At 38.0% G+C, this 24,748-nt stretch overlaps 1 protein-coding gene and 2 pseudogenes across 1 annotated transcript; all 3 read left to right on the top strand.

The window, feature by feature from the left end:
- The first annotated feature begins 1,146 nt into the window (after nucleotides 1–1,146).
- LOC109554229 (olfactory receptor 8B3-like) lies at nucleotides 1,147–2,079 on the top strand. The gene has a single exon (XM_019954549.2). It carries the CDS (start codon nucleotides 1,147–1,149, stop codon nucleotides 2,077–2,079), a length of 933 nt encoding a protein of 310 aa, XP_019810108.2.
- Nucleotides 2,080–12,805: 10,726 nt separating this feature from the next.
- Nucleotides 12,806–13,505, top strand: LOC109554036 (olfactory receptor 8B3-like; annotated as a pseudogene).
- Nucleotides 13,506–23,460: 9,955 nt separating this feature from the next.
- LOC109554257 (olfactory receptor 8B3-like) lies at nucleotides 23,461–24,386 on the top strand (annotated as a pseudogene).
- The last annotated feature ends 362 nt before the right edge of the window (nucleotides 24,387–24,748 follow it).

Below are 24,748 nucleotides of genomic sequence, written 5' to 3'. Positions count from 1 at the left end.
GTATAAGCTATAGAAAGAATATACAACATTGCAAATTATTTCAGAGACATTTCATAGTGAGAAGAGCTGAAGTGAGTTGCTGAAACATTTTAAAAATTTCTGATGAAGACATACAGAAACCTGGAATTAGGAGCCTTACAGATGATATGTCCATTTGGGAAACTGGAATAAAAAGGGAATGAAGCCATGTAGTGGCCTTCCATTCAGAAGTGAAGATAATGAAAAGATGGGAATTTACTGTGGATCTACACTGAGGGATGCACAATACCTAAAATGAAAAAGAGCAAAAGAGTGAGTCCCTAAGGAACTAAAGGCAGATCATGATCCAGCATATATAATTTTCATATTCCCTTTTATACATATGACCTACTCTGTAGGGAAAAGATTGAGAAGCTTCTAGCCTGTTTTTGCCAAGTGCATTCATCATTACCCTCACTGTGAATCCTCTGTGTCTAATCCAGTAGCAAGTGTGATAATTAAAAGGCTTTATTTTCTCTGCTGCTTGAAAGGACTGAAATAATTATCAGAAATCATAGTAGTGCAGAAAGACTTCTCAGGCATATGTCTAGGCTCGCACCTCTCAGGATAAAAGAAATCAAGCCTCAGGAATCTGAAATTGCATTTCCAGCCCCAACTGGGTAAAGACCAAGGATAAGGGAGACAGCCCTGAGGTTTTCTGAACTCAGGTGAGTTTCTGAATTCAATTTATATACTTATTGGCTGTTTTGAAATGAAGGGACAGAGACTGAATGCATGCCCATTCTTTGTCATTTTGTGTAGATCTGAGACTTAGATGAAACTGGTGGAGGAATCTGTTAGAGGGTCATCAGAGAATGTTTAGAGACATTCTATGGCTCTGTCGTGATCTATCCTTCTTGCCCTTTGTGTTTCCAGAAAATTATTTGCATATCACAGTACCGGCCTTAACTCTGAAGTGTGTGATTTCCTTTGCTGCATTTAGCTTATATAAGTCCACATCACTCTGTATCCTGATAAAAATAAAGGCAGATTCTGTGGGACCAGGTAGGACTAGTCTCTGACATTCCCAGTGTTTACCCTCCCTTGTAGATGAGACACTGTGGCAAGGGCTGAGTTGTTCTCTAATGGAACCCTTTCTCCTGTGTCCACAGATTCCCTTAAAGAAGAATGGCTCCTGGAAATGACTCTTTTGTGACTGAATTCATTCTGTTGGGATTAACAGACCAACCAGATCTCCAACTCCCCCTATTCCTTTTATTTCTAGGAATGTATATTGTCACTGTTCTGGGGAATTTGGGCTTGATACTCCTTATTGTGCTAAATTCACATCTGCACACCCCCATGTACTTTTTCCTCTTTAACTTGTCCTCTATAGACATCTGTTATTCTTCTGTGTTTACACCAAAAATGCTACTTAATTTCATATCAAAGAAGAATATTATTTCTTATACGGGGTGCATGACTCAGCTCTACTTTTACTGTTTTTTTGCCATTTCTGAATGCTATCTGTTGACATCAATGGCCTATGACCGCTATGTGGCCATCTGTAAGCCCCTTTTGTATAATGTTGTTATGTCCCCTAAAGTGTGTTCCAGCCTTATGCTTGCTTCCTACTTGATGGCATTTTCTGGTGCCATGGCTCACACTGGATGCATGCTGAGACTGACCTTCTGTGATGCAAACACCATCAACCATTATTTCTGTGACATCCTCCCTCTGCTCCAGCTCTCCTGCACAAGTACCTATATCAATGAATTGGAAATGTTCATCGTGGTGGGCATCAACATCATTGTGCCCAGTTTCACAATCTTTGTCTCCTATGGTCTCATCCTGTCCAACATCCTCCATGTCAAGTCCACGGAGGGCAGGTCCAAAGCCTTCAGCACCTGCAGCTCCCACATCATTGCTATTTCTCTGTCCTTTGGATCAGGGGCATTTATGTATCTCAAACCATCTTCTGCTGTGTCTATGAATGAGGGTAAAATCTCTTCTGTCTTTTATACCAATACTGTTCCCTTCCTCAACCCCTTAATTTACAGCTTGAGGAACAAAGATGTCAAACACGCTCTGAGAAAAACCCTGAGGAGGAGACAGTTTTGATTAGAAACACTCAGTCTGTGCATGAGTTACAGGACAGTGAGATCTGTTTAATTTTAGTGACAGCTTTCTAACTATATTCTTTCTGTTATCTTTTTTACCTAATATCATAAAGAAATTTGAGTCAGGCTTGAATAATTTATTTACATTTTTATATAAGTATTTGCTTTCCCCACTGTTTTCAAATTACATATCATCTCTATTTCCTGCTGAGTTATATCATTAAATAGTAAATATGTTATCTCTTTATTTTCCTTGTCATTTTGAAATTATTTTTTCACTGGGAAAAGATGAATACTCTCCAAATAATGCATTTCAAAACACTAGACAATTTTAGTTGAGCTATTTCAAATCCTAAAAGATGTTGCTGTGAAAGTGCTGCACTCACTAAGGCAGCACATTTGGAAAACTCATTAGTAGCCACAGGAATGGAAAAGGTCAGTTTTCATTGCAGTCCCAAAGAAAGGCAATGCCAAAGAATGCTCAAACTACTACACAATTGCATTCATCTCACGCGGTGGCAAAGTAATGCTCAAAACTCTCCAAGCCAGGCTTCAGCAGTACATGAACCATGAACTTCCAGATGTTCAAGCTGGATTTAGAAAAGGAAGAGGAACCAGAGATAAATTGCCAGCATCTGTTGGATCATTGAAAAAGTGAGAGAGTTCCAGAAAAACTTCTACTTCTGCTTTATTGACTATGCCAAAGCCTTTGACTGTGTGCATCACAATAAACTGTGGAAAATTCTGAAAAAGATGGGAATACCAGACCATCTGACCTGTCTCTTGAGAAACCTGTATACAGTTCAGGAAGCAACAGTTAGAACTGGACATGGAACAACATACTGTTTCCAATACGGAAAGGATATGTCAAGGCTGTATATTGTCACCCTGCTTATTTAACTTATATGCAAAGTACACATGAAAAATACTGGACTACATGAAGCATAAGCTGGAATCAAGGTTTCCAGGAGAAATATCAATAACCTCAGATATGCAAATGACACCACCCTTATGGCAGAAAGTGAAGAGGAACTAAAGCGCTTTTTGATGGAAGTGAAAGAGGATAGTGAAAAAGTTGGCTTAAAACTCAACATTCAGAAAACTAAGATAACGTTATCTGATCCCATCACTTCATGGCAAATAGATGGGAAAACAATGGAAACAGTGAGAGACTTTTTTTGGGGGGGGTTCCACAATCACTGCAGATGGTGACTGCAGCCATGAAAGTAAGACACTTGTTCCTTGGAAGAAAAGCTATGAACAACCCAGATAGCATATTAAAAGGCAGAGACATTACTTTGCCAAAAAGAGTCCATCTAGTCAAATCCATGGTTTTTCCAGTAGTCATGTATGGATGTGAAAGTTGGACTATAAAGAAAGCTGAGTGCCAAAGACTTGATGCTTTTGAACTGTGGTGTTGGAGAAGACTCTTGAGAGTCCCTTGGAGAGCAGGGAGATCCACCTAGTCCATCCTAAGGGAAATCAGTCCTAAATATTCATTGGAAGGACTGATACTGAAGCTGAAACACCAATATTTTGGCCACCTGACTTGCTGGAAAAATCCCTGATGCTGGGAAAGATTGAAAGCAGGAGGAGAAGGGGAAGACAGAGCATGAGATGATTGGATGTCATCACCAACTCAACGGACATGAGTTTGAGTTGTATGGAGAAGGAATGGCAACCCACTCCAGTACTCTTGCCTGGAGAATCCCATGGACAGAAGAGCCTAGTGGGCTACCATCCCTGGGGTCACAAAGAGTCGGACATGACTGAGCAACTAACATACACACAAACACACAAACACACACTCAGGTGTATGGAGAAGGAAATGGCAACCCACTCCAGTACTCTTGTCTGGAGAATCCCATACACAGAGAAGCCTGGCTGGCTACAATCCATGGGGTCGTAAAGAGTCTGACACGACTGAGCAACTAATACACGTTCACAAGCTCTGGGAGTTGATGATGGACAGGGAGGTTTGGCATGCTGCAGTTCATGGTGTTGCAAAGATTTGGATAGGACTGAGCCACTGAACTGAACTGAGACTGAAAGCATATCACCGTAAGTGTTTTTATCTGTCGCCTTCAATAAGAAGGATGAATAAGATACTCTGTTTTCACTCTTAGCTTTACATATTTCACTTGGGAAGAGTATATCTTGTTTAAATGCCAGAGACTGAAGGTTCTAAGACCATCAAGGATAATCCATTTTGCATCTGTAATTGTTTGGTGTAAACTCCTTTTGACAAAGAGTTTTATTTTTTTCTTTTGTCATTCAAGTTGACACATAACTGATCATCAAAATACAGGTTTCGCATGGATGGGAAAGGGGAGCCAAGAGTGGATAATGATTTACATAAAGTCTTCACAAGTTTAAAAAGATAAGTAGGTATATAGATAGCATCAGTTATAGGAGATAAATCATGGGGAGTAATTGTATCAAGAAAGGAAGAAGTAATTTATACAGAACTATGTTGGATAATGAAAATGTTTACCTATGGATCCACTCTTTGTGGATGGCCCTAGAAATATTCTCTAGATCACCAGATTTCTCTAGATAGGGGGAAAGCTTAAGTTATTTGAGATTTAAAATGTTAAATCAACAGAGCTAGATGACCTTTGAATAACTGATTATTTCTGTGGTTTTTGGATTTCATTAGGCTACACTCATATAGATTTTTAGGTGCAGAAACATCAAATTGCAGCTTGGATAATAATGATAATGTGACAGAAATAAACCAGGTTCTACTGGGTTCCTCCTCTGGAGGCCATGAATCAAGACAGACTTCATGAAAGCAAAGGACCCCCGGTGAATGGGAAAGGATTGGGAGTCTGGATTAGCAGATGCAAACTCTTACATACAGGATGGATAAACAACAAGGACCTACTGAATAGCACAGTGAACTATATTCAACATCCTATGATAAACCACAATGTAAAGGAATATGGAAAGAATATATATATATGTTACTGAGTCACTTTTCATATGAGTGATGATGTTGAATTAATTTTTAAGGCAAAAATGTGCTACTTTAAAACACCTCAATATGCTGTATCAGTGAAAATGTAAACATTTACTAAGGTAATTTGAATAATATTCTTTATTTAAAGCTTTCTTAACCTCCAGTAAGTATTTGTGCATTTTGAAATTTGTCAAAGCTGATTTTTGACTGGTTTGTTTTTAGATGTTCAGCACAAAGAAATCCTTGGCTGATGGTTTTCAATGACCACTATTTTCCATCACCTCACTGCAAAATGATCATGATTGATTTTATCTTAACAATTTCTATTCACATACAATGTTCAATATTGGTTAGAGTTTGTTTGTTTAAACTAGCGTTTCCCTATATAAACTTGTTTTTCAAATGGAAACAAATGTGCCTCTAAACAAGTGGACGTAACTGGGCCATTTGAAAACCTGCTGAGTAGAGCTGCATCTACTCTGTTATGTATTTTATAATGATTTGAATATCCCCAAAGTGAGTTGAGCCTGGTCACTAATCTTTCGAGAACCTCAAAACTAATATGAAACTTGTTCATTTGCATAAAAGAACTGCTTTTGAAAATGAGTAATTTTTTTCTTTGGCTAACTTGAAAAATTATAAGTAACACAGAATACAGTGTGAAAGTAGCTCACTTGTGTCTGACCCTTTGCGACCCCATGGACTGTATAGTCCATGGAATCCTCCAGGACAGAATACTGGTGTGGGTAGCCTTTCTCTTCTCCAGGAGATCTTCCCAACCCAGGGATTGAACCCAGGTCCCCCACACTGCAGGTGGATTCTTTACCAGCTGAGCCACAAGGAAAGCCCAACTTAGAATACAATTTGAAATAACTGCAGGTGGTAACATGCTAACGGAGGCAACTAAATCATGTTTTAGTTAGCAATGGAACTGTGCATCTCTGTATTTGGACTTCTTTTAAGTGGATGGGGGATCCAGTCAGAGTATTTTATACACACAGCACGGTTATCCTTAGTGGTTTTTGCTTTCTTGAATTATGTGATTGGCACTGAAGAGTGTTGAGGGAAGTTACAGTTCTGCTGAAGGTAGTAAAGCTTAAAGTCAACCTCATAAGCCCTGGGTTTCTCTGTGCCCATGAACCAGGCCACAGCTTTCTCTAAGTTGGTATGAAATGTGAATTCTTTTTCAAAATGCTACCTCATTTATATACTTTTTCTCATCTAATTTATATGCACTAGTGATTTCAAATATTATACAATGTATTGGGAAGATTTTAAACAAGAAACGGAGAACTAAGATGTTTCAAATAAGCCTACATTCAAAATTTAACATGACATAATTTTAATTTTCATTCATCATCACTCATCAGGGCTGAGCGGTCTCCCAGCTCTGTCTTTTAAAGGTTGCCATACTGAAAATGAGCTTCCCTTGTATCTCAGTTGGTAAAATATCTGCCTGCAGTGTGGGAGACTCAGGTTCAATTCCTGGGTTGGAAAGATCCCCTGGAGAAGGAAAGGGCATTCCACTTCAGTATTCTTGCCCGGAGAACCCCGTGAATAGAGGAGCCTGGTGAGCTACAGTCCATGGAGCTGCAGAGTTGGACATGACTTAGCAACTAAATCACCATACTAGGGGGAAAAAAAAAAAGCAAATTTCATTATTGGGGAAGCACAAGTCATTGTTTTGTTTGTGAAGACCTTCTATTTTTAGAGCATTTTGAAAAAATATTTTTGATATTTTGATGCTTTTCTATCAATAAAAGAACATTCTTTTATCATAGAATGATATTCTTCTCCCTTCTTCCACTTAATATAAGTAGCATTTTAAAATATAGACCCATGTAGGTTTATTTTTCAAACACAAACATGTATATTTCTAAAATGTGTTGAATCTCCCAAGAGAACTGAGTGGTCTCTGAAAAGTAAACATTATTCAGCGTTGTTTTATATGTTCTGAGAAGGTTAAAATTTTGTACCATATGTAATGTGTGCAAAACACTTTGATCAATCAAAATAGTACTTTCATGGCTTCTCATCAAGGATAACTCTGACTCAATTTTGTCTCTAGTTTTAACCAAGCCTAAATCATAGTTTTGAAAATTATATTTTTACTACATAGCTCCATTTATCAAGTGTGTAAAGGAGAACCATTGGAAGTTCTTGGACTAGGGAGGCACAGATCTGTGTTTTCAGAACTTATTCTAGCAGTAATGTTCATGAACAAATAAGATTGAATATGTGGGAAAATGATAAAAATAATAGTTAGGAGCCACTAGAGTTCAACATTAGAGTAGTTCAGTTTAAAGATAAATTCAGAAATTGTGTGGTGGCTAAGGGACAATGGATGAGGTCATTGTGGTTGTAGATGTTATAGCTTAGCATAAGTGAAGCTTTTAGTGTATTCTGAAAGCTCTTAGACAAAATTAATACGAGTTTCAGAAGTACTCATTGAATCCTTTCTGTGTACTCTGTGTTGTTCTTAGATCCAGGATCCAAAAAGTTAACAAGATAGAATAAATGTTTGTCCTTATAGAATGTACAATTTATAGAGAACACAAAGGGAAAAAGTCTGATGACTGTTATGAAACAGAATCTAGTGAAAGTTATGAGAACATGAATAATAACAGCTGACATTTATTGACTATCATTGCCAGATGGTGTCCAAACCATTTAACTTTTTTTTTCATTTAATTAACACAACAGCTCAATGAAAAGGATGCTATTTTAGCATTCCTTATTTTACATAGGAGAAACAAGAGATTAAGTAACTTTTCCCAAATGATGTAGCTTGTAAAAGAGGAAGAAGGAAGGTAGAATTCACAATACTCTAACTCCATGGCTAATATTATTTTCTATGATGACAAAAAATTGATAACAGAAATATTACAGAAAATGAGCCAGTAGAAGAGTCAAGTAGAAATTTCAGGTATATGTTAAAAGCATAAACTATAGAAGGGATGTACTATATTACAGAGTCTTTCAAAGACATCTCAGAGAGAACAACTGAAATGAGTCACTGCAACATTTGAAGAATTTCTGATAAAAAAAGTAAAGAAACCTGAAAGTAGATCTCTTACAGAGACATGTCCATTTAGTAAATCTGAATAAAGAGGAAATGAGATGATTTAGTAGCTTTCCCTTCAGAGGTGTAGATAATGAGGAGATGGGAATTCACTTTGGATCTACCTGAGGGATGGACAGTCCCTAGAATAAAGCAAAAATGAGTAGAAGTGTAGGTCCATAAGAACTAAAGACAGAATGTGAACCGGAATTCATAATTTCCTTATTCCATATTATACGTATAATCTACACTCTGGAGAGGAGACCAAGCAAGCTCTAACCTGTTTTTCCCCAAGTGCATTACATCATTATTCTCACATTAAATCTTCCGTGTCTAATCAAGTAGCAAGTATGATAATAAAAAGATTATTTTCACTTAGTATGATCTAGGTGCATCTATGTTACTGCAAATGGCATTATTTCATTCTTTTTTAAGGCTGAGTAGTATTCCACTGTAAGTTCTCCATAGTAGCTGTACCAATATGCATTCCCACCAACAAGGTAGGAGGGTTCCCTTTTCTCCACACCCTCTCCAGCATTTATTATTTCTAGATATTTTGATGATGGCCATTTGGACCAGTGTGAGGTGATACCTAATGGCAGTTTTATTTGCATTTCTCCAATAATTAGTGATGTTTAGCTTCTTTCCATGTGATTTTTTTCTAGCCATCTGTATGAATTCTTTGGAGAAATGTCTACTTAGATCTCCTGTTCATTTTTTGATTGGGTTATTTGTGTTTTTTTGACATAGAGCTGCATGAGCTGTTTGTATATTTTAGAGGTTAATCCATTACAGCAGTGGTCTCCAACTGTTTTGGCACCAGGGACTGGTTTCGTGGCAGACAATTATGATACCATTCATTGATCTCTCTGAAATGTGACTCTTCCATGTCTTCAGTTGCCACTTTAATCCTGGTATCTAGGCAGGAACCAAGGTCAAAAGAGACAGGGCCTATTCTAAAATATTTTCTTTACAAAACCTTCTACTTAAAGATATTCCACTGTTTCCATTTTGTGTGTTTTAAAGGATAACTTCCCCAGATTCACACTAGACTCCTCTTTTAATAAACCTTCAAAAAGTGATGGCATAAAGGCACCTCATTTTTGTGGCCAACTGAACATGCATATTATCTCTTCAATTCTTTTGCAAATTGGCAAAAAAAAAAAAAAAAAAAAACAGGAAAGACATATGAGAGGTATAAATCGGCAGGGACAATGTTCCAGGGGAGGACATAATAGCAAACGTCCTGTTGGAGAGAAGAAAAGAAAAAACACACAAGAAAATTTCCAAGAACTGTAAAGAATTCCTCGTTGCCTAACAGAATAAACAAAAGAGATTCATTCAAAGTAATATTTTCACAAAATTTCACGGGCCTAGATAAACAAACCTTTTGGAAAGAATTAAAGTGAAAGTATTAGTTTCTATTAAAGTGAAAGAGTCAGTCGTGTCTGACTCTTTGAGACCCTGCCAGGCTCCTCTGTCCATGAAATTCTCCAGGCAAGAATGCTGGAGTGGGTAGCCTTTCCCTTCTCCAGGGGATCTTCCCGACCCAGGGATTGAACTCCAGTCTCCTGCATTGCAGACAGATTCTTTACCATCTGAGCCACCAAGGAAGCAAAAAGAATTAAAGCAGGTCACATACTGAAGAGCAGAAATCAGAATACCATAAACTTCTCAATTATAATAAGAGAGACTGAAAGGCAATGGAGAAATTCTGCAGGAAAAAGATTACCAACCTGGAAATACATAGCCCACCAAAGTGTACATCAAGAATTAGGACATGTTCAGACTCACAAGGAACTCAAAATAATAACTATGACCCTATCTTGAGAAGTTCCTAGAAGATGTGCTCTAGCACAGAGTCGGACATGACTGAAGAGACTTAGCAGCAGCAGCAAAGAGGAAATAAACCAAGAAAAGGGAAACATGTCGTAGAAGAGAAACTGAGACCTATTAACAATTTTAAGTGTTGACTGGAGCTACAACCTATTCGAACTGGGCAGAGCCAAAGCTGACCCGACGGAGAAAGCAATGGCACCCCACTCTGGTACTCTTGCCTGGAAAATCCCATGGATGGAGGAGCCTGGTAAGCTGCAGACCATGGGGTTGCTAAGAGTCGGATGCGACTAAGCGACTTCATTTTCACTTTTCATGCATTGGAGAAGAAAATGGCAACCCACTCCAGTGTTCTTGCCTGGAGAATCTCAGGGACGGGGGAACCTGGTGGGCTGCCGTCTATGGGGTCGTACAGAGTCGGACACGACTAAAGTGACTTAGCAGCAGCAGCAGCAAACCTGACCCGCAGTGATTAGGAGCACTTTGCCTATAGAAGCCAGGAAAAATGACTTATACAGAGAAAGTGCAGAAGCAAAGCAAGATTATTGATTGCTGAAGGAGGAAATGGCTACCCTCTCTCCAGTATTCTTGCCTGGGAAATCCCGTGCACAGAGAGGCCTGGTGGGCCACAGTCCATGGCGTCGCAAAGAGTAGGACGCAACTGCACGCATATATATACATCAGATCAGATCAGATCAGTCACTCAGTCGTGTCCGACTCTTTGAGACCCCATGAATCACAGCACGCCAGGCCTCCCTGTCCATCACCAACTCCCGGAGTTCACTCAGACTCATGTCCATCGAGTCAGTCATGCCATCCAGCCGTCTCATCCTCTGTCGTCCCCTTCTCCTCCTGCCCCCAATCCCTCCCAGCAACAGAGTCTTTTCCAATGAGTCAACTCTTCGCATGAGGTGGCCAAAGTACTGGAGTTTCAGCTTTAGCATCATTCCTTCCAAAGAAATCCCAGGGCTGATCTCCTTCAGAATGGACTGGTTGGATCTCCTTGCAGTCCAAGGGACTCTCAAGAGTCTTCAACACCACAATTCAAAAGCATCAATTCTTCAGCGCTCAGCTTTCTTCACAGTCCAACTCTCACATCTATACATGACCACAAGAAAAACCATAGCCTTGACTAGACGGACCTTTGTTGGCAAAGTAATGTCTCTGCTTTTGAATATGCTATCTAGGTTGGTCATAACTTTCCTTCCAAGGAGTAAGCGTCTTTTAATTTCATGGCTGCAGTCACCATCTGCAGTGATTTTGGAGCCCACACACACAAAAAGAGTGAAATAATGCCATTTGCAGCAACATGCATAGACCTAGAGATTGTCATCCTAAGAAAAGACAGTCAGACAGAGAAGGAAGAATATCATATGATATCACTTACATGTGGAATCTTATGCAAATGAACTTATTCTAAGAAACAGACTCACAGACACAGAGAACAGACTTGTGCCTGGTTATCAAGGATGAGGTGGGGCAGCAGAGAGATGGATTGGGAGTTTGGAGATAAACAGATGCAAACAATTATATATAAAATGGATAAACAAGGCCCTACTGTATAGCACAGGGAATTGTATTCAATATCTTGTGATAAACCATAATGAAAAAGAATATGAAAAACAATGTATATATATGTATAACTGAGTCAATTTGCTGTACAGTAGAAATTAACAGAATATTGTCAATCAACTATCCTTCAATAAAATAAATTTTTAAAAAGAAAAAAAAAGGTTATTTTCTTCTGTCACTTGAGAACACTGAAAATATCAGAAATTATAGAAGTTCAGAAAGATTTCCAGAGCATAGATGAATTAATGTCTATCTCCTCTCCCCCAAAATCAAAAGGATCAAGTTTGGAGAACGTGAAATGGCATTTCCAGAACCAGCCAGAACCTAGGGTAAGGGAGCCAGACCTGAAGTTTTAGACACAGTTGAGTGAGTTTCTGAATTTAATTTACAATACATATTCCTTGTTTTGAGATGAAAGCCCATGGACCATTCTTTCTCATTGTGTGCTGTTGAGTCTCAAGTGAAACTGGTGGCAGCATCTGTTGGAGAGGAATCAGAGAATATTAGAGGGCCCAAAGGACATAACAGGCAGGCAGATTCCTCTAAGTAGGTAGATCTCTCATTCATCTACCTTCATGATTTTTACTGTGACAAGCTTGGTAACTTAATTCTCATAGACTCGGATCCCCCCATCTTGATTTAGAAACAGTGTTCTTGGTTCCTGCCACATAAGGTCTGTCTGCAATGAGAAGACTGGTGAGGGAAGAGTTCACAGGAATGAAGGAATGCTTAAATAAGAGCACAAGAATTGCATCCTTGTCCATCCTTCCTTTCCCTGGGTTTTCCCAGAAGGTATGTTTGCATATGGCAGCACTTGCCTTGCCTCTCTAGGATGATTATGATGTCCTTTGTTATATTCAGCTTATAAAAGCTCTAATAAAGGCATGTCCACATCACTCTGTATCCTGATCATGGAAAAGGCAGACTCTACCGGACCAGGTTGGGATAGTGTCAGGCATTCACAGTGTGTATACTCCTTCATAGGAGGATAAACAGTGGAAGAGCTGAGTTGTTCTCTAATGGAACCCTTTTTCCTGTGTCCACAGATTCCTTTAGAGAAGAATGGCTCCTAGAAATGGGTTTTTCCTGACTCAGTTCATTCTGATGGGATTAACAGACCAAGCAGATCTCCAGCTCCCCCTTTTCTTCCTGTTTCTAAGAATGCATATGGTCACTGTGATGGGGAACCTGGGCTTGATAATCTTAATTCAGCTGAATTCATATCTACATACCCCCATGTAGTTTTTCCACTTTAATTTGTCCTTCATAGATCTTTGTTATTCTTCTGTGTTTACACACAAAATGCTAATTAACTTCACATTAAAGAAGATTATTTCTTACATGGGGCGCATCACTCAGCTCTAGTTTTTCTGTTTTTTTTTTTTTTTTTGTCATTTCTGAAATCTATGTGCTGACATCAATGGCCTATGACAACTATGTGGCCGCCTGTAAACCACTTTTGTATCATGTTGCTATGTTCCCTAAAGTGTGTTCCACCCTATGCTCGGTTCCTACTTGATGGCATTTTCTGGTGCCATGGCTCACACTACATGCATGCTGAGACTGACCTTCTGTGATGCAAACACCATCAACTATTATTTCTGTGACATCCTCCCTCTGCTCCAGCTCTCCTGCACAAGTGCCTACTTCAATGAGCTTGTAGTTTTCTTCGTGGCAGGCATCAATATAATTGTGCCCAGTATTACCATCTTTGTCTCTTATGGTCTCATTTTCTCTAACATCTTTCACATCATCCATGGAGGGCAGGTCCAAAGCCCTAAGCACTTGCAGTTCCCACATAATTGCTGTTTCTCTGTTCTTTGGATCAATGTCATTTGTGTATCTCAAACCATCTGCTGGGTGTATGGATGAGAGAAGTATCTCTTCTGTCTTTTACACCAATGTGGTTGCTATGAGGACCCCCTTATTCTACAGCTTTAGAAATAAAGATGTGAAAACTGCTCTGAGGAAAACTGTAAGTGGGATACAGTTTTGACTAGCAACAATGTCTCTGTGCAGATAGTCAAAAGAGGAGCCTGGTGGACTACACTCTCCATATGGTCACAAAGAGATACGACATAACTGAGCACGAATGCACGTTACTATTTATTGTAGTACATTTTGTGTATTTATTATAATACATTTTGTGTATTTATTGTATTCTTTTCTAGAATACATTTTTCTCTCTATTAGTTTGAACTTCCCTTTTCCTCTGAAAATAGAAGACTACTCAACAGATAAATCAGGGAACATCAGGGTGACATTATGTTGCTGGAGATGTCTTATCTGCCTATTGCCATTAGAAACATGACTCAGAATGTTCCCTCTTCCCATCTTTCAAGGCTTCATTAAGCAAGACTGTATCACCTAATTTCTGTGGTGGAAGACTTCATAGTGACTGTTAAGTATGACCCATTTTGCATCTGTAAACACTGCATTATGCTTCCTTTGACAAAGGATTTTGTCACCTGCAAATCATTGCAGGTTGTCAAAATGTATTCATTATATGGGTGGTACAATAAAGCTCAGAATAGTTAATGATGTATTTACAGTCATATGTGTTTTTAATGAAAAAGTGTATAATAAATTTGTCTCTGATTTCAAGTTGATTAAGCTCCTTATTATCCTTTGCTTCTATTCTATCTCTTTAATATTGCTTAAGTAAATATGGTACAAGAAAAACTATTCTAGCTTGTAAGCTGACTGTGCTTTGTTTCAGGGTGGTACATGAATTTCTCTCAGGCTGGGTATTGATTGCTCTTTTGCTATTTAATTTTTTTTTTTTAAGAAAACAGTTTGTCAGGGGTATTTTTTAAATGTAGTTTATTGAAAAGAGAATGCCTCTTGGGTTAGTATATTGGGGAGGTGATTGTTCAAGTAAGAACATTCCTTTTTTGACAAAATTTAAAAAATAAATAGTTTTTGGAATGCTTGCAAGTGTTTGTATTTCTGAGAACAGGGCATGGGAGAGAAATGAGCCAGTAACCTCTCATGAGGCTGGACCTCAACAGACACATGGCCAATAAATAAGAGGTCCCCTGTGGAGCGTGGGCATGAGGCTTAGGACCTGCTCTTTAATCTGGAAGTTTTTTCTGTTCCATCTAGTGAAGGAAATGTATCCAGTCCATAAAGTTTTTCTAATCTTATAATGCACAGTGACTATACAGTAGTACTGCTTGGGGGAATAAAGGTGAATTTAAAGGGAATAAAGGAAATAAAGCTGTGGCCAGAACCGGGTAATCCAGGTAGAAATAAGACAGTTTTGCATGAAATAAAATGGTGAGTAGTGACTAAAGCCCAAATAAGAATGAAGGAATAAAAAAAAAAAAAAATGATAGAAAGCAAAAACCTGTATTTATGAGTCTCCTCTTTTTTTTTTTTTTTGGACAGCCCTAGAGGACAGGGAGGCCTGGCGTGCTGCAATTCATGGGGTCTCAAAGAGTCAGACACGACTGAGTGACTGAACTGAACTGAGAAATACTATAGAGATCATGGGATTTATCTGGATAGGATAAAATCTTAAACTTTTGATATTAAAAAAGTTAAATTCACAAGTCTCCATTCCTTTGGTGTACCCTGAGTACAACTAAACCACTCCTGCTTTTATTGACTTCCATATGCTTCTTCCTTATTTATTTTAAGGTATAACATAAATCAATCTGCAGTTAAAACTATGATAATTTGAAAGAAACATTTGGTGGATAAATTGTAACAGTGTCTTTTCTGGAATAAGATGTTGGATTATTTTTCTTTCAAGAAAATAAGGAAAAGGGTTACTCTAAAATGCTTAAAGCTTTAATTGTGTCAATTTCCACATTTTTAAAGATAACTTTAATATTAGTGTTTGTTTTATAGTCCCCTCTGAAGAGTTAGGTACTGAGAAATTACGCATTTATCACCACCATGGTATGTTTGCTTTTTTGTGTATTTTTAGATATTCACCATTAACATAGTTTTTAACTCCTTGCTATAGCCTTGATTTGTAGTTTTCAATGTAGTTTTCACTCATACCACATCCCCTGATCTCAATATCAACATGTATGATTTTCATTTTAAAACATCTTTTTATATAAAACAGTTGACCTAGATTGGTATTTTTTTCATTTACCTACTATCCCTTTTTATAAAATTGTCTTCCTTATATATACAGAAGTATATCTAAATTAGTCAATAATGATTACACTCTTTATAACCTTTGTAGGTATGCAGAGGTACACCCACTCTGCTCACTATTTTACCATTATTTGAGATGCCAAAAATGTGCAACAGTTGGTCACAAATCTTCCATTTAAGAAGCCTCAAAATAGAAATTAAATTTGTTTCATTTTTAGAAAAAATGAACTTTCAAATTAGGTTTCATTCCATCAGATTATTGTGAAAAAAATAATTTTTGAAAGTGGAAGTTAGCTATACTCATGCAATTAAAGTGGAAATAAGTAATTTAGATATGATTTTTCTTTCAAGGTCTATAGCAATAAAAACATACCTCATGAAACAAGATAAATCTCAAATAAAGAACCTTATCTTGTATTTAAAGAAAATATAAAGAGTAGAAATAACAAAACCCAAAGTTAATAAAAGGAAAGAAATTATAAGGAAAAGAGCAGAAATTAGTGAAACAGAGACTGAAAAAGTACATAGGAAAAGTCAATGAGACTATGTTCTTTGAAAAGATAAACAAAATCAATAACCCTTCTGCCAGACTTATCAAGACAAAAGAGAGATGGCTCCAAAAATAAAATAAAAATGAAAAAAGAGGCATTACCAGAAACACCATACAAATAAGAAGGATCATAAGAGACTATATGAAGTATTATATGACAATAAAATGGATAACCTAGAGGAAATGGACAAATTCCTAGAAATGTACACTCTCCCAAGACTGAACTGAAAAGAAGTAGAATATGAACAGATCACTTGTCAGTAATGAAATTGATTCAGTATTTTTTTAAAAGTCCAAGACCAAATGGCTGCAAAGGTGAATTCCACCAAACAATTAAAAAGAGAGAACAGCTATCCTTTTCAAACTATTCCAATAAATTTCAGAGAAAGGAGCAATTTCAAGCTCATTATTTCAGATCAGCCTCATCCTGATATAAAAACAAAACAAAAATACCACAAAATGTTTACAGGCCATTATCACTGATGAACACAACTGCAAAAATTCTTAAGAAAACACAGGAAAGTCGATTTCACGAATACATTAAAAGGCTTATACACCATTATCAATTGGGATATATCTCAGAGACGCAAGGATGATTCAATAAATGGAAATCAATCAGTGTGATATACCACATTAATAAATTGAAATAAAAATAAAATCATCTCAATAGATGCAAAACAAATCTTTGGTGGAAGTTCAACATTTGTTTTTCATAAGTCTCTCATTAAATGGCCACAGAGGGAGGCATCTCCAAATAGTAAAGTCCACATGTGAGAAACTCACTGCTGACATTATATTCAATGGTGAAAAGCAGAAAGAATTTCCTCTAAGATCACAAATGAGACTAGGATGCTCACTATCACCACTTCAGTCCACATAGTTTTGGAAGTCCTAGCCATAGAAATCAGACAAGAAAATGACATAAAGGTATCCACATTGTAAAGGAAGAGCTAAAACTTGTACTCTTTGCACACATGATTGAAGAAAAAATAGAATCCTACAGAAACCACCAAAAACCATTAGCACTCATTCATAAATTCAGTAAATGTGCAGGAAACAAAACTGAACAAACAGCAATTTGTTGCATCTCTCTAAAGTAATAAACTATCAGAAAGATAGTTTGAGAGAACAATCAAATGTACAATTGCATTAAAAAGAATAAAATACCCAGGATTAAACATAACTGAGGAGGTGAAAGACCCATGCTCAGAAAATGATGACACTGATGAAAGAAATTTAAGATTGCACTAAGAAATGGAAAGATATACCTTGCTCATGGTTTGGCAAAATTAGTATTATAAAAGTGACCATACTACCCAAGGAAATTTCTTGCAATCCTTACAATAGCATTTTTCATAGAACTTAAACGAATAATTCTAAAACTTGTATGGAAACACACAAAAAAACAAATAGCTTCAGTTCAGTTGCTCAGTCGTGTCCGACTCTTTGCGACCCCATGAATCGCAGCACACCAGGCCTCCCTGTCCATCACCAGCTCCCGGAGTTCACCCAAACTCATGTCCATTGAGTCGGTGATGCCATCCAGCCATCTCATCCTCTGTCAACCCCTTCTCCTCCTGCCCCCAATCCCTCCCAGCATCAGGGTCTTTTCCAGTGAGTCAACTCTTCGCATGAGGTGACCAAAGTACTGGAGTTTCAGCTTTAGCATAATTCCTTCCAAAGAACACCCCAGGACTGATCTCCTTCAGAATGGACTGGTTGGATCTCCTTGCAGTCCAAGGGACTCTCAAGAGTCTTCTCCGACACCACAGTTCAAAAGCATCAATTCTTTGGTGCTCAGCTTTCTTCACAGTCCAACTCTCACATCCATACATGGCCACTGGAAAAACCATTGCCTTGACTAGATGGACCTTTGTTGGCAAAGTAATGTCTCTGCTTTTCAATATGTTATACAGGTTGGTCATAACTTTCCTTCCAAGGAGTAAGCGTCTTTTAATTTCATGGCTGCAATCACCATCTGCAGTGATCTTGGAGCCCCGCCCCCCACCCCCAAATAAAGTCTGACACTGTTTCCACTGTTTCCCCATCTATTTCCCATGAAGTTATGGGACCAGATGCCATGACCAGATGCCATGATCTTAGTTTTCTGAATGTTGAGCTTTAAGCCAACTTTTTCACTCTCCTCTTTCACTTTCATGAAGATAGCTTAAATAGTCTTAACAAAGAAGAGCAGATCTTGAGATATCACACTTTCTGATTTCAAACAATACTACAAAGCTATAGGGATCAAAACAGCATAGTACTGGCACAAAACATACGTCGATCAACTGGACAGAATAGAGAGTCCAAAAATGAACCCACACTTGTTTATCAATGAATCTATCACATGGGAACCAAGAATACAAAGTGTGGAAAAGATAGCCTCTTCAATAAAGGGTTTTGGGAAAACTGGACAGCTACATGCAAAAGAAACTGGACCACTATCACACCACATACAAAAATAAACTCAAAATGGATTTAAAAATTAAAGGTACATAAGATTTGGAAGATAAAATCTGGAACATAAAATTTCTTGAAGACTACATAAACCAAATGCTCTTTGACATTAGAATTAGCAGTATTTCTTTGGCTATGTCTTCTTGGCCAAGAGAAATAAAAGCATAAATAAATGGAACTATTCAAACTGAAAAACTGTTTCACAGTAAAGGAAACTGTCACCAGTATGAAAAGGCAGGGCTTCCTTGGTGGCTCCGTGGTAAAGACCTGCTGCCAATGCAGGAGACACAGGTTCGGCCCCTCATCTGGGATGACACCACATGCCACAGAACAACTAAGCCCATGTGCCACAGGTACTGTACCTGTGCTCTAAAGTCTGGGAGCTGCAATTACTGACCCAAGTGCTGCAACTGTTGAAGCTCTCATGCCACAGAGACCCCTGATCCTCAATAAGAGATGCCACGGCAATGAAGAGTAGCCCCCACACGCTGCAACGAGAGAAAAGCTTGAACAACAGCAAGGACCTGGCACAGCCACAAATAGATGTCAGGAGCTGTGTTAGGCATTACTGACAAAATGGAGGCACAGCCCCCAGCCCCCTCTCCTCATTCTGCAGGCATGGACCTGGGATTAAGGAATTAGGCCTTGTAATTCTGACTTGTCTTTTCCTCTCCTCGGCTGAGTTGACTGAAAAAGAATATTAAGGTGCTTATTATTCTTGAGAGGAGCATGAGAAGGCAGAAAGCCTTCTGCAGCTGTGCTCAGAAAATAATTCATAAAGTTAATCATTGACATTTGTTCAAGGACTTTTACAAAAGAGTGTTCCAGGATGAGCACATAGGCCATAGCTTGAGGCCATGGGAGGGATTGCTATCTGAAGCCTATTTGTGAGAAGAATGTTTACGGCAAAGGAGTTTACTGAATTTAGGGCTTAGAAATAATTAAAACAGTTAGAAGTTAAAGATTTAAGGAATGATGTAAAGTTAGCATATTTTACTATAGCTAATAGAAGTTAGGAATTTTTAGAGACACTATAGCTAGAAGCCTTTTTAAGAGATAGTGAACTTAGGATGTTAGGGGCAAACAGGATTTAGGAAGATAAATAGTAAACTGAGGAATGTAGCATGAGTTACAGTGTAATCACAAGTTACCTATAGGACACATTAGAGGAGGTAGATAATAGATGATAAGGCTGATTCTGAGAGAATCACTATAGCAGGAACTCCATTTGAAGAGCAACAATGATTTATGGAGATAATAAATCTGGGAGAGGGGGAACTGAAAATGTCAAACCTCTGGCCTAATGTTTTTGTAAAAGTATAAAAAAGAATCTTAAACTTGAAATAAACAGGCAGTCCAAAAAAAATGAGAGGCTGTCTCATTTCTATCACCGACACCGTTCATCTTTTCAGGTTGAATCCCTGGCTGCTGGAGCTGGACTCCGGCAAATAAATAAATAAATAAAATTATTTTAAAAAATGAAAAGACAGCACACTGAATGGAAGAAGATTTGCAAATGACATAGCTGATAAATAGTTGATTTACAGAATATAGAAATAACTGATAGAAGTTAATATCAAGAAAATAAACCCAATTTAAAAATGGGCAAAGAAACTGGATAGACATTTTTCCAAAGAAGACAAATAGATGGTCAACACACACATGGAAAGATGCTCAGCTTACTGATCTCAGGGAAAGGCTAATCAAACCCCAGTGAGATATCACTTCAACTCTCTGAATGTCCATTATCAAAAAGAAAATGGAGTATTAATAAGAATGTGAAGAGAAGGGCATGTTTGTGCACTGCTGGTGGCAATACAATGGAAAACATTATGAAGATTCCTCAAAAAATTAAATTTAGAATACATACATATTTCTGAAATGGCTTGAAGCTCTTGATGTTTAAATTAATTTTATTTATTTTATAAATAAAAATATTTATAAATATTTTATATTTATAAAAATATAAATTCTTATATTTTTGAGAAAGCTAAAAGTTTTTTCAATATTTAATCTGTGTAAAATATATTCTAATCAATCAAAATGGTATTTTCATGGCTTCTCATCAAAGATAACTCTGACTCAATTTCTTCATTAGTTTTAGCAAAGACTTAATCATCATTTTAAGAACTGTATTTTTACTCCGTAGGTTCAGTTTTCAAGTGAGTAATGGAGAACCATTGAAAATTCATGAACTAGGGAGGGCCAGAGCTACGATTTCAGACCTTATTCTAGCAGCAGTGTCCATGACTAAATAAGAGGAAGTAGCTAGGAAAATGCTAGAATAATAGTGGCCACGGTAGTTCAACATTATAGTTCAGTTTAAACATGAAATCCAGAAATAATGTGGTGGCTGAGGAACATGGATGAAGGACATTGTGATTGTAGATGCTGTGGCTTAGCGTAAGAGAAATGTTGAATATATTCTGGAGGGTTTCAGGCAAAAAAGAACTTGCTTTTCAGAAAGAGCCATTGAGTTTTTTCTGTGTACTCTGCACTGTTCTGAGATTCATTAGCAAAATAGTAAACATGGTAGAATAAATGTTTGTCCTTAGAGAATTTACAATTTACAGAGGAACACAGGAATTAAAGGAAGAAGTCTGTTGAATGTTATAAGGGAGACCCTACTGGAATTTATGATAATATAAATAATGACAGCTGACACTTAATGACTATTCACCATATGCTGGGTACAGTGCCAACCATTTCACTTAGGTATTTTTCATCTATTAACATAACAGCCCAATGAAAGAGGTGTTCTCTTTACCATCCCTATTTTAAACATTTGAAAGGAGAGATTAAGTAAATTGTTCCAAGTGTTGTAGTTAGTAAGAATAGAAGAAGGAAGACAAGATTCCCAACACTCTCTCTAATTCCATAGGCCCCTGCTCCTTTCTCAGAGAAGGCAATGGCACCTCACTCCAGTACTCTTGCCTGGAAAATCCCATGGACGGAGGAGTCTGGTGGGCTGCAGTCCATGGGGTCACTACAAGTCGAACACAACTGAACGACTTCACTTTCACTTTTCACTTTCATTCACTGGAGGAGGAAATGGCAACCCACTCCAGAATTCTTGCCTGGAGAATCCCAGGGATGGGGGAGCCTGGTGGGCTGCCGTCTATGGGGTCACACAGAGTCAGACACGACTGAAGCGACTTAGCAGCAACAGCAGCTGCTCTTTTCTATAGTGAGAAAAGACTGGTAACTTTAGTTATTGAAATGTTACAGAAAATGACCAAGCAGGAGAATCAGGTAGAAATTTTGGGTATATATTAAGAAGATAAACACTAGAAAGTATATACAACATTACCAATAATTTCAGAAATATCAATAATTTCAGAAATGAGAGAGAACAGCAGAAATTAGTTACTTCAACATTTGAAGCATTTTAGAAAAAGAAATAAAGAACTCTGGAATTAGGACCCTTGCAGAAAACGTGTCCACTTAGTAAATGGGCATAAAGAGGGAATGAAGTAATATAGTAACTTTCCCTTCAGAGGTGAAGATAATAAGGAGGTTGAGAATATACTTTGATTCACCTAAGGGATGCACAATCCCTAGAGTAAAGTGAAAAATGAGTAAAAGAGTGAGTCCATAAAGAACTAAAAAGAGATCATGAATGGGGATCAATAATCTTATTCCCTGTTTTCATCTAATCTACTCCCTGGGGAAAAGACTCAGCAAGCATCTAGCCTGTTTTTTTAACCAAATGCATTACATCATTACAGTCACATTAAATCTTTGGTGTCCAATCAAATAGCAAGTGTGAAAACAAGAGGCTTAATTTTTCTATACTGCATGAAAGAACTGAAAATGATTATCATAGATCACAGTAGTTCACAGAGATTTCAAGGGCATATGTCGATGCCATCTCATCAGAGAATCAAGGAAGTTGCATCTCCAGTATCAACTGAGTAAAGACAACTGATAAGGGAGTCAATCTTGAGGTTTTCTGAACTAAGGAGTGTGCATCTCTGAATCCAGTTTATAGTAATGTATTCCCCTTTTTGAGTGGAAAGTCCAGGGACCTGATATATTCCCCCTCTTTCTCATTTTGTCCAGTTCTGTGAATAAAGTGAAACTAGTGGAAGCATCTGTTGGAGAGGGATCAGAAAATATTCAGAAACATGAGGGGACACAAACGACATATAAGTCAGGAAGTTTCCTATAAGTAGGTGTAAATCTCTCCTACCTGTATGGCTTTTGCTCTGTGACAAAAGGAGTAACGTATTTCTCATAGATTCCAGTTCCTTCATCTTGGTTTAGAACAGTGCTCTTGGTTCCTACCACATCAGGTCTAACCTGCATTAGAAGAAAACACCAGGCTGTTGTTAGGGTCACTGCCTCAGTTATCCTGGTGAGGGAAGAGACCAAGTGAATGAGGAAATGTTGAGATGGCAGTAGAACAATCCATCCCTCTTCCCCTCGGATTTTCCAGGAGGTATGCTTGCATATGACAGGACTGGGCTTCCCTCTGTTTGTGATGTACTTTGCTATATTTAGCCTATAACAGCTCTAATAATGGCATCTCTGGTGGCTCAGTTGGTAAAGAATCCACATGCAATGCGGGAGAACAGGAACAATCCCTGGGTTGGGAAGATCCCCAGGAGGAGGGCATGGCAACCCACTCCAGTATTCTTGCCTGGGAGATTCCATTGAAAGAGGAGCCTGGCAGGCTGCAGTCCATGAGATCCCAAAAGAATTGGATAAAATTTAGTGACTAAAAAAGAAAAACAACAGTGCTCTTTTGTAGGATGCAATACTGTGGAGGGGCCAAGTTGTTCTCTCATGGAACCCTTTCTCTTGTGTCCATAGATTCCCTTAGAGAAGAATGGCTCCTGGAAATTATTCTTTTGTGACTGAATTTATTCTGTTGGGATTAACAGACCAACCAAATCTCCAACTCCCTCTATTCTTCCTGATTCTAGGAATGTATATGATCACTGTGTTGGGAAATTTGAGATTGATAATCCTAATTGCACTGAATTCACGCCTACACACCCCCATGTACTTTTTCCTCTTTAACTTGTCCTTCAAATATCTCTGTTATTCTTCTGTATTTACACCCAAAATGCTGATTAACTTCACATCAAAGAAGAATTTTATTTCTTACATGGGGTGCATGGCTCAGCTGTACTTCTTCTGTCTTTTTGTCATTTCGGAATGCTATGTGCTGACATCAATATCCTATGGTTGCTATGTGGCCATCTGTAAGCCACTTTTGTATAATGTTGTTATGCCCCCTAAAGTGTGTTCCAGCCTTATGCTTGGTTCCTACTTGATGGCATTTTCTGGTGCCATGGCTCACACTGGATGCATGCCAAGGCTAACCTTCTGTGATGCAAACACCATCAACCATTATTTCTGTGATGTCCACCCTTTGCTCCAGCTCTCCTGCACAAGTACCTATGTCAATGAGCTTGTAGTTTTCATTGTGGTGGGCATCAACATCATTGTGCCCAGTTTCACTATCTTTGTCTCTTATGGTCTCATCCTCACCAACATCCTCCACATCAAGTCCACAGAGGGCAGGTCCAAAGCCCTCAGCACCCAGTTCCCACATCATTGCTATTTCTCTGTTCTTTGGATCATGTGCATTTATGTATCTCAAACCATCTTCTGCTGGGTCTATGGACGAGGAAAAAATTCTCTTCTGTCTTTTATATGAATGTGGTTGCCATGATGAACCCCTTGATCTATAGCTTGAGAAATTAAGTTGTGAAAACTGCTCTAAGAAAAACTCTGAGTAGGAGATAATTTTGAATAGACTAGAGTATTTCTCTGTGCAGCTGGTCAAAGGCAAGAGGTTTTGTGTTTAATCATAGTAATTTTATTGAAAATATTTCTAATTCTTTTTCACCATGTGGCAGAATATCTGAGTCATCTCTCAATTTATTTCCAGTTTTTCAGAATAGGTCTCTTTTTTCTTGCCCACTAGCACAATTTCCTTTCCTCACTTTCTCCCTTTTATTAATATTATTCAAAAAATTGTTAAATCTGTTTTTTCTTTCAGTTTGAATGTTTTTCCCTGTAGAAATAACAGACAGGTCTACCGATGATCAAATCAGGGAACTTGAGATTTACATTGTGTCTTCATGGATATCTTATCCACAACTTGC

The sequence above is a fragment of the Bos indicus genome, chromosome 29 (genome assembly GCF_029378745.1).
Source record: "Bos indicus isolate NIAB-ARS_2022 breed Sahiwal x Tharparkar chromosome 29, NIAB-ARS_B.indTharparkar_mat_pri_1.0, whole genome shotgun sequence".
Lineage (NCBI taxonomy): Eukaryota > Metazoa > Chordata > Mammalia > Artiodactyla > Bovidae > Bos > Bos indicus.
The sequence above is the reverse complement of the archived record's forward strand: the minus strand, read 5'-3'. Positions and strand labels throughout refer to the sequence as shown.

Excerpts from the sequence above, each read along its gene's own strand:
- LOC109554229 (XM_019954549.2), top strand. The coding sequence starts at position 1,147 with ATGGCTCCTGGAAATGACTCTTTTGTGACTGAATTCATTCTGTTGGGA.